The sequence below is a fragment of the Salvelinus sp. IW2-2015 genome, unplaced genomic scaffold, assembly GCF_002910315.2.
Source record: "Salvelinus sp. IW2-2015 unplaced genomic scaffold, ASM291031v2 Un_scaffold1055, whole genome shotgun sequence".
Lineage (NCBI taxonomy): Eukaryota > Metazoa > Chordata > Actinopteri > Salmoniformes > Salmonidae > Salvelinus > Salvelinus sp. IW2-2015.
Window position 1 is genome coordinate 554,864 of NW_019942708.1, and position 10,932 is coordinate 565,795.

General features: G+C 43.3%; 1 protein-coding gene across 1 annotated transcript in view; it reads left to right on the plus strand.

Moving 5' to 3' along the window:
• Positions 1–10,932, plus strand: part of nr3c2 (nuclear receptor subfamily 3, group C, member 2) — a 130,027-nt gene that overhangs the window by 74,303 nt on the left and 44,792 nt on the right. The window contains 1 exon segment of the mRNA XM_024136927.2: positions 5,050–5,177. Within this exon segment, the coding sequence (XP_023992695.1) occupies positions 5,050–5,177 (128 nt within the window).

The window sequence follows — 10,932 nt, forward strand, 5'->3', positions numbered from 1 at the left end:
TCCGGGCCTTATCTAGTTTTCCCATTATCATAGTCCCCTGAGACAAAATAGAGTCTCTAGTGAGATATTGCTGGGGGAATCAATCCCATAGATATTTCAGGATTCATATGGAGCGAGAAAAAAGGTTGTTTGCTCAAGTTTTTCTGACGAGAGATTTGTGCGATGAAATAAACTGGTATTGTATCGCAGGCTTTGATCTTCTGGTAGCATTGGAAGTCCCCTTGAGTTAGTCTCCAATGGTACATGTCTAACGTAAAAGAGACTGGGGTCAAGAMTGAAAAGAATAAGAGCTCCTTTTTAGACATGTATCTTGAGGCTAGATATATCACCTGCTTTTGSATGTGTCTGGTGGTGGTAGAACATTGCGCTCTTAAAGGGATAGTTCGGGATTTTGGCAATGAGGCCCTTTATCTACTTCCCCAGAGTCAGATGAACTCGTGGATACTGTTTTTATGTATCTGCTTGCAGTTTGAAGTTGCCAACTAGCTTTAGCGCAATTGTTCACTAGCTTTAGCGCAATTGCGAACTAGCTTTAGTGCAATGACTGGAAGTCTATGGGAATCAGATTCCCTTAAAACACACCACAGCAGATTAGGAGAATTTAGGTAGCAGGTTAGGAGAATTAGGTTAAAGTTAAGAAAAGGATTAGGATTAAGGTTAGGGAAAATGCTCTCCTAACCTGCCATGAAAAATAAGTTCCTGTCATAGCTGTATTGAAGTGGTGTGTTTTTTTAGGGAGTCGCCTATTGGACTTAGTGGACTTAATCATTTTGCTAATGGGACGCGAAACCACCTCTAACTTCCTTCATACTGGATGCAGAGACAAAAATGGTATCCACGATTTCATCTGACATCTGAATCCCGAACTAACCCTTTAAAAAGTAGTTKTATCATTTAGGATTAATTCATTATAAACTAAGTACGTCATATACACTGAGTATACAAAACGTTAAGGACACCAGCTCTTTTCATGACATAAATTGACCAGGTAAATCCAGTTGAAAGCTATGATCCCTTATTGATGTCACTTGTTAAATCCACTTCAATCAGTGTAGATGAAGGGGAGGAAACAGTTTAAAGAATGATTTTTAAGCTCAATATTAGGAAGGTGTTCCTAATGTTTGGTATACTCCATGCATAAAGAGTTGAAAAACTGAAAAATTGGTAGATATTGACATTGTTGATTCTGATTCATCGCAGTGCTGGTTGAATGTTGCGTTATATACTTATGCTAACTGCAAGGGTTGATAGCATACTTCATGTTCAAAACAACACCAACAACACCCGAATATCATTTTCACAGACCAAACAAGTGATTCTGTTCATCAACTCGTACTCTGCGAAACATATAAAATGSCTGATTATTAGTGTTKGTTTGTTGCTGCAMSCTTATAAAGCACATTTGGGTGTTGGCACGGTTTGGGCCAGGAACAGATGGAAGGATGACACTAATATCTGGCTGTAGTATMAAAAGAGGTTGAGCTCATTGCAATAAACAGACATTACTGGAGAGAGCTGTGGTTACGTTGATTCTGGTGAAAGTACAATAGAGCTCTTCATACAAATGGACAACTGTCTKTGTTTCTCCATAGAGCAGTGCCYTGCAAAGTCGGGGTCGCGGGGGAACTGCAGTGGGGTCGCCAAAATGTTATAAAAATTAACGTTTTTTGAGAAAGCTAATTTGAAAAAAAWWAAAWTATTGAGCAAATCTATTTATTGGTTTCTTTTCATTTTGATAAGATTAAGAAATGCAATGAAATTACCGATTTTAAGGTTGTGTCATTAGATTTGAGGTATGGTGGGGTCACAAGAAATTATTGGGGAAAAATAAGGTCCCCAGAAATTCTGGCAAAAAAATTGGGTCCCAGCTGAAAGACGTTGAATACCACTGCCATAGAGGTTTAACAGTTTAACTGTACAGTAGAAATATGCTATTGAAATAAAGACATACCAACTAACAAGTATTAGATTCCAGAATGTTTGTTGTTGGTAGGTTCATGTAAAAACATTCAACAAACATTCCAGCAACAGGTATGCAGAGATAGCCCATAGGGAATAGGGTGCCATTTCATATGCACCCATGTCTGTATGTAGCCTATGTAAGTTCTCTATCCTGACTGGGCTGGGTGTTGTCTTCCTTCACTATACTACAGTTCTGTTGGAGCTGTGTGTGTGCACAGTCACTGCAGCCAGCCTTGGCCCGCTGTCTGTCTGCTTGTTTCATAAGCAGGAGRCGGGATGACCTACATAACTCCTCCCAGGGAGGGGAAGTCACCTTGTCGGGGACCGGCCGGCAGCGAGGCAGGGGGGGGGAGGGGTGGGTGTGGATGAGTTTATTGTGACGTGGCAAGGCAACTGGCTTACTGGCCTGTTATTCACACGCATCTCTGCAATCGTTTGGCTTATATTACAGAGTCCAGCAAATGCATTTTTGTGCGGGAAAGAATGACTGGGTGTTGTGGAAATGAGGTCTGCTTAGCAGCGCTGAAGATAAATAGAAGCCCCCCCCCCCCCCACACGCACAACACACAGGCCCAGTGCCAGGACAGATCATCCACACACACGCATCTACGATAGAGCGCGCTAAGAAATTGAATGTGTGTGTAGATGGTGAAGGTTGAATTAGATCAGCGCTCCTGATCCTATCTGCTTGCCGCTGTTGGTTTACCCCCTCCAGCAAGCCCTGGCAGGAGGTGTGTGTGGTAGAGCCAGTGTGTGTGCCTGAGTGTGTGTGTGTGTGTCTGTGAGAGAAGACAGCTCGTTTGATGAAGGATGTCGGTAGAATGCTAACCAGACAATCACCTTGTGTGTTATTGATTGAGARGAGAGAGGTAATTAGATGGAAGGAGGGGGGCTGGAGGGAGGTCGTTTTTAATGTCTTGATACGACGTGTCCTGTTTRTGTACCTATCTCCTTGTTTTTGTTGTTTCGGTGGGGGGTAGGGCGTGTGTGTGTGTTTCTATGCATGTGTGTTTGTGTGCATAGGTTATTTTTGTGTAAATCAGCTAAAATTTGTATTATAGACTAAACATATATTTTTACCATGTACAACTTTTACTCCACAGTACTGTAGCCTACATTAAACACTTCAAATACCCCGGGAATAATAAGCCTTCTTGTCAATAACAGCGCTGTGCTCTGTCTGGTTATTTCGTCTCTCTCTCTACATAGACTGCTTTTGGTAATGGCTGACTCAATATCTGGAGTAGACATTAATAACTGGCATTAATGAATGGCACGCCCTGAGAAACAAGCCTTCAATATGTTACCCACTGTACACAGTGTATTCACAACTGCTCCAGAGTTTACTCCCGCAATTTAGGCTGATGCCATGTGCATCATTTGAAAGGGTCACTTTCAAACCTTTCCACAGGACATCACTGTGCCGCTGCCGAGTTCCTGCCCCGAAAACTATGTCAGGTTTCACCCAARGATTTAATCTGATCWCTGCTGATTCAGCGAAACTATTTGGAGCACCCAGGCCTGGTCCGTTTTGTAAATGTTTGGGCTAAATGTATACTTCTCTCCTTCCCTTCCTCTCTCTATCTCTCAGTGCTAGAAGAGAATTTATTTTATGGTGCGTGTAACTTACAGTATAGATTTGAACTTACTACCGTAACGGCATAGCCATATCTTATCAAAGCCTATTTTCGACCTGCCTAAGTACAGCAGGCCAATTGACAATGACACTGGCTACACAGTACAATATTGAGTCGTCACTCAGTATTTCTTGCATAACCCCAGTACGCTCTGGTTAAGTTGACCTAAGGCATAGGTGAACTCGTCTGCGATATTATTAGAAAACGTCCCCGTAAGCATAGTGACCCCGGAAGCCATAGTGACCCGGAAGCCATAGTGACCCCGGAAGCCATAGCAGTGACTCACAACATAGAATGGAGAACAACATGATTGAGCAAACGTGTGTGATGTGTCATCACATCAACGCGTACATACAGTGGCCCTACAATACCCTGAGCCCAGTGACTAAGCGATCCACCTATATACCTGTGTGTGTGTGTGTGGTGTGTGTGTGTGTGTTGTGTGTGTGTGTGGTGTGTGTGTGTGTGGTGTGTGTGTGTGTGGTGTGTGTGTGTGTGTGTGTGTGTGTGTGTGTGTGTGTGTGTGTGTGTGTGTTGTGTGTGTGTGTGTGTGTGTGACTAAGTGTTCGACCTATCCGTGTCATCAATAACAAGTTAAGTCCTCGCCCCTGATTAGCACCTTGGAGAATCATGAACTATGGAGCAAGACTCAGTGACATAACAGGATGTAAACTCTGCAGCAGGTCAGTCCATAGTGGAAGCTGTCCCATTATCAACTTGGCTGATAGTCTATCTACATTGGTTTGACATATCTCTCCCACATGTGGACAATGGCGTAGGTCAGACCTATAGCCTACATATCTTAGAATCCATTATTTAGGAAACAGTTGTTTCAAAGTTGACCTTAGACATCAGCGATAGGTAGTTGAAGGGGAGATATTGTTAGGTCAGCCTAGTGTAACATCTGCTAACAGTTTCTACCTTTCGACTGTATGTTTCTGACTTTAACCTGTACTCTGTCATCTGGGCCAAATCAACTCCACAGTCTTGCTGTTATTTTGCACAAATACGCACGCAGGCACACACACACACACACACACACACACAACACACACCACAACACACACACACACAACACACACACACACACACACACCACACAACACACACACACAACACACACACACCCACACACACACACAACCTCACAAGCCTCTTGTCATGTCTTTGTTTTTCTTAGCCTGCTAAAGACGTCTCCTCTGTGTTTCTGTCAGCGTCATTTCCAACTCGCTGCAGTAAATTTGAAAAGTGCAAAGTCCTTTCTCTTTTCTGTCAGTTGGCAGGGATACTTCATGGTTAGCCACATTGTGCGGCTAATGTAATGTTTACGTAGTAAAAAATGTGAACGTTTCACAGTATCTCAGAGGCCTCCGTTTCTGATGTTGTTGGATAACAATTACTTTGTCAGCTTTAAAGGCTAAACTGTGTCGCCTCTGTGCTTTTGTTTCAGCGCGTCGCTGAGACACCCGTCGTCCACAGCCAAAGTGTGTCTGGTTTGCGGGGACGAGGCATCGGGATGTCACTACGGGGTTGTTACATGCGGCAGCTGCAAGGTCTTCTTCAAGAGAGCCGTAGAAGGTAGGAAAAGTATGATARGCCTTTCCGTTTGGGTCTGGGTTTGGGTGCTTACTAACGTGCCTCCTGTTGAAGTCTGAGGAACCCTCCCTTCTATGMCCTCAGACTCCAAYTGGGACACAGTGTAAAGTAAAGTCTTAAAGAAAGTGTGAAATGCATTTTAAAGAGCTTCTGTTTATAATCTGCTTTTCTGTCTATAGTAGTACAGTTGTTTGTGACAGAAGTATGCCTGGTCAGAAGATATGGCCTTTAAAGATAATTGTCGGCCATTTTGGTTGTGTGCYAAACACAACCCCTCCATTAGCGGGTTGAAACCTCAATGCTAAGTTAAGTTAGCGCCCTGGCGCTAGGCTAACTCACACCAGTCTCCYTATAGTCTCAGAGGAATAACCTCCAGGAGAAAATGCTGAGCTAGCAACAAAGTAGCRCAAACCCAAAACATACTCACCCAGAGAGAGGTGACACCAGACCAGTCAGTCTAAAAAAACACCAGTAAAGTTTAAAAGGATGTCGTAAACTGGTGTTTACGAATGACTCCATTTTTGGAGCTTTTAGATAATTACCTGTCAAATATTTATAGTTTTATACATAAATGTATGATTCAGTCAGAAACAAATAAGGTTAAATTGCTCAGCATGTACAGTTTGTGGTTTAAGATGACTGAAAACGTAATAAAAACCTCACAAACTACATACTTCTCCCATAACAGCCCTTTATGCTGTGTTTTAGCTGGGGAAAATCAACAAAAACTCATAATGCGCTTTTCATTTCTGTGTGTAGCGTGAGGCGCTGGGCTAAATCTCACACACACACAAACATGCACGGGCACACACACACACACACACACACACTCTCCGAGGAGGCAGGCAAGCACCAACAAGGCAGTCGGTAGGTGTTTTTTCAGCAGTCAACTGAGGAACTACAGTCAACTCCTATTGAATTATCTTCATTTGATGATATTTACAAACAGTCAATATATGTATCCCTATGAAACCGGATTAGGTCTCCTGGGTTATCGGATCAGAAATGATATCATTCCACTCTGAGTGTGCCCGGGAGGGCTGGGAAGAGTTAACATATAACAGCTGAAGATGTGTGTGTGTGTGTGTGTGTGTGTGTTTGTGTGTGTGTGTGTGTGTGTGCGCAGCTGTTTGTGCAGAAAGCAGGCAGCAGTTGGCCACATGAGGTTGGTTAAGAGTGTTATCACCCAAGCCTATTCAGTCTTATTTTAGGCTCATTCAATTCCAAATGGGATACACAGTAGGAATCTGTAGACTGTTTACCTCATGGGAAACTGCTGCGATTTCTGTGGAACAACTGCTGCTTTGTTTACTTGCTCAATTAGCCCCTAAWCATGTCCTRTTTCTGTGTGTTAGATAGCCATGTCAAATGATCAAATCAAATTGTATTTGTCACATGCGCCAAAAACAACAGGTGTACACTTTACCGTGAAATGCTTACTTACGAGCCCTTTCCTAACAATGCAGAGTTAAAAAGTAGACAATGAATAAAACATGTAAAAGGAAATCATAATAAAAATGTAAAGGAAACAATAAAATAACGAGACAATATACAAGAAATACCGGTACCAAGTCAATGTGCAGGGGTACGAGGTAGTTGATGTGAATGGGGGCGTTCTCGGCCCTCTGTTTCCTGTAGTCAATGAACAGCATACTCACGTAGGTGTTCCTTTTGTCCAGGTGGGAAAGGGCAGTGTGGAGTGCAATAGAGATTGCTCATCTGGAGATCTGTCGGGGAAGTATGAGAATTGGAGGGGTCCAGGGGGTGTGATGATGGTGTTGATGTGAGCCTGACCAGCCTTTCAAGCATTTCATGGCTCAGATGTGAGTGCTACGGGGTGATAGTAATTTAGACAGGTTACCTTGGCTTCTGGGCACAGGGACTATGGTGGCTTCTTGAAACATGTAGGTATTACAGACTGGGTCAGGGAGAGGTTGAAAATTAAGGGACGACACTTGCCAGCTGGTCAGCGCATGGTCTGAGTCCGTCTGGTAATCCGTCTGTGAATGTTAACCCTGTTTAAAGGTCTTACTCACATAGGCTACGGAGAGCAGGATCACACAGCATCCGGAACAGCTGGTGCTCTCATGCATGGTTCAGTGTTGCTCGCTCGAAGCACATAGAAGGCATTTAGCGCGTAGGCTCGCGGCTGGGTTCTCTTGTAATCCTGATAGTTTGCAAGACCTGCCACATCTGACGAAGTATCAGAGAGGTGTAGTGATTCGATCTTAGTCCTTTATTGAAGCGTTGCCTGTTTAATGGTTCGTCAGAGGGTGTAGCGAGATTTCTTTAAGCTCCGGACAAGTATCCTACTCCTTAAAATGACTTAAGAGAGATTGTGTCACATCTAAACTGTACTGTCAGGTATTGTAGGCATCACTCTCTCTCTTTAGATGTGGAATAGCTAGTTACAGCTATAGGAATTGTGGGTAATGTAGTGTATTTATATTATATTTGAACTGACTACTCTGGGGTCTGTTCTGGTGCAGCTGCTGCCTGGTCAAACTATGTGAACTAGTGGGCTGATGTCATCAAGGTTGCTTGTACTGTAGTATGTGTGTCCTTGTGATGTTGCAGTGAGCCAAGCTAGCGCTTACCTTACCTGACATCAGCATAGTGCTAAGAGGGGAAGGTGGGGGAGAGAGGTGAGAGGTAGAGGGGAGGGAAAAAAGGTAAGGGGGGGGGAAAGAAAGGGGGAGGGAAGAGAGGTAGGGTAGAATGAGAGTAGGAGAAAAAGACAGGGGAATTGCAAAAGAGAGACAGAGGGCAGAGAAAAGACATAGAAGGGAGGGAGAGTGAGAGAATGAGCAGACAGAAAGAATGAGAGGGCGAGAGGGGGACACAGACAGACACAAGAGGAGGGCTGAGAGAGAAAGTAAGCGAGAGAGAGGGACCAAGAGCGAGAGAAAGAAAACTAAAGTGATGTGTCAGCACCGAGCTCCGGGAGGTGTAAGTAGGACGTGAGGAGACGTTCTATTTCTCCTCCTTCCCCTCGTCCCCTTCTCCTCCTCTTCCTCAATGTGAAAAACCTGCCCTCTGTGAGTCTGATAATGAGCTATGAGAGGAGACTGCAGAACACGTCAATACAACGGGAGAAATATCCATGTTTAATTTCTGTCAAGGCGCCCCCAGCTGCCTCACAGGCACGACGGCTCCACTGCCTCCGCCCATTGACCCAGTTACAGACCCGAGTCTCAGACCATTTACAACCCACAGCTAGTTAGTATTCTTTACTCATCGTCAGCTCACATTAAAACCTGTGTACTAGGGAGGGGCCACTTCCTCTCAATGCAAAGTCGAGGAGTCTATAGGCTGGTCTCAGATCTCTTTGTGTGGATTGGCAATAACCATAGGATTAGGCGATACTGTACAAACGGACCATGCTACGGAGTGTGTGAGTAGTGGAAGGAACTGGAATTAATCTATAATTCAGGTTATAATTTTGGGTTAGACATAAGCTAGGTATGGACTGGGTTTGTGTGAATGGTGTTTTTGGTGGTTTGGTAAGTGTAGCTTAACTGTGGTCGGCTGAAAGTATACACTCTGATTCAATGGAACTTCTCATATACAGTATATAACCCTTGGGCCAGTAACCGGAAAGGTTGCTGGATCGAATCACCGAGCTGAAAAGGTCAAAATCTGTCGTTCTGCCCTGAGAAGGCCGTTAACCCACTGTTCCCAGGCGCTGATGACGTGGATGTCAATTAAGGCCCCACTCTCTTTGAATGCATTCAGTTGTACAACTGACTAGGTATCTCCCTTTCCCTTTCCACTCCATGCTGCCTCCCACCAGACTGAAACCAGATGATGTTTAATTAATTACGGAAATGTTCGCCCACTAACTGTTCCCTTAAAGTAAAGATCTCTCATTTCAATTAATAAATATTCCATAGTAATTTAGAGAATAACGGTGTATGCATTTTAATACTCATTCGTTTGTCTTTTTATATACATTTAGTTGATATGACAAATAGCCTTCTCTGTGTAGCTGAACACAAGGCATCATTTATTGAGCTTAGCAGCTGTTGCTAAATGAAAAGGGTTACGGTGGCTTATGAATAACACCCAGAGGTATTGCTGTAGAATCATTATCTCCTATAAAGTTATAGACAAATTATCATTCATTTCTGAGCCTTGTTGGTCGTTGTTTCACCTCATACAGTACCTACAAAACTAACTTTTCAGGCTTACTGTAGTCTCTGTTACCTCACGTAGGAATTGGGTTTGTACGTGACTTGAATTGAGCTAGCATAGCAGACAATGTATATAAAAGTGGTTAGAAAAGTGTGGATACAGTACGTTTCCAAACCAAGCATCTTCACATATTGAACTAGTCTCTACTACCCCCTCCCCTAAAGCCTCCCCTCCACTACCCCTCCCCTATTCCTCCCCTCCCTTATCCCTACCCCTCCCCTATCCCTGAAGTCATCCCTGAGACAGTGTGTTGATACAAGACAGCTGGGCTCTGTAAACCACTCCATGTGGACTGCTGCTCTGGGCTGCGTCTCAAACGGCACCTTATTTCCTAAACAGTGCATAGCGCTCTGGTCAAAACTAGTGCACTATAATAAATAGGGTGCCATTTGGGACACATCCCCTTTCTGGTCTGGAAGTAACTGTTGAGTGCTACTAGCTTATTATTCACATGTCATCAGTGGTTTGGCATACCGTTCTGTTTAATAATATTCAGTACAGTTCCTTTATTCCATGACTTATTATTTTACTGGCTTTTACTTTATTGAACTCAAAGGTCTACTGTGAAACCGTTCAACCGTGTTACAGGCTAGCCGTGTATAGTATTGCAGTATGTGGCACGGGGATGGTTAGCATTACACGGATGTAAAGCTCTCTCTCTCTCTAACGCTCCCTCTCATTCTCTCTCTCMGTCTCTCTCTCTTCGGGCATCAGTGGAAAAGTTCATCTGAGGACACGAATGGTACTGTTTATGAGTTGACTGGCAAGTCTGTGCTCCAATCAGATGGTTTATATTTTGACTGGCAGGTCCGTGCTCCAATTAGATGGTTTATATTTTGACTGACAGGTCTGGGCTCCAATCAGATGTTTTATATTTTTACAGACAGGGCTGTGCTCCAATCAGATGTGATGCCTCCTCCCACCTACTCTAGCTGGACTGGGTGCCTTCAGGTTGTCTCATATAACAGCATCTGAAACCCAGCCATTTATTAGACTCAGTCCCCGTCTCAGTCCCTCTCAGACGAATGGCATACATGTCCTTCCATCAGACTTACAGTAAACATACATTGATGTAATGTATATTTATTACAGTCATGCTATATGCATTTTCACATTTTATAGAGATGTGATGTCCTTTGACTACTCTGATATATTTTATATGAATTAGTCATGCTATATGCAGAATAACCGGTTAATACCCATCATAACAATAAGCATGGTGTTCCAAAATGGTATATTTATCCAAGTTGTACCATACAATGCACACCACTTGTCCCTTTAACGTAAGGTAAGGTGAAGTAAGCAATCATGGATTATATCAAAGCAGGCATTATAGCAATCTAATCCATACTAACAACGTTACATAAACTAACAGTAAGTCATTAAGACCACCTCTTAGGTTGTGTTTGACCCACTTCGTTAAGGTTACCTTAATTTACATTTACATTTTAGTCATTTAGCAGACGCTCTTATCCAGAGCGACTTACAGTAGAGTGCATACATTTTATTACATTTTTTTTACATACTGAGACAAGGATATCCC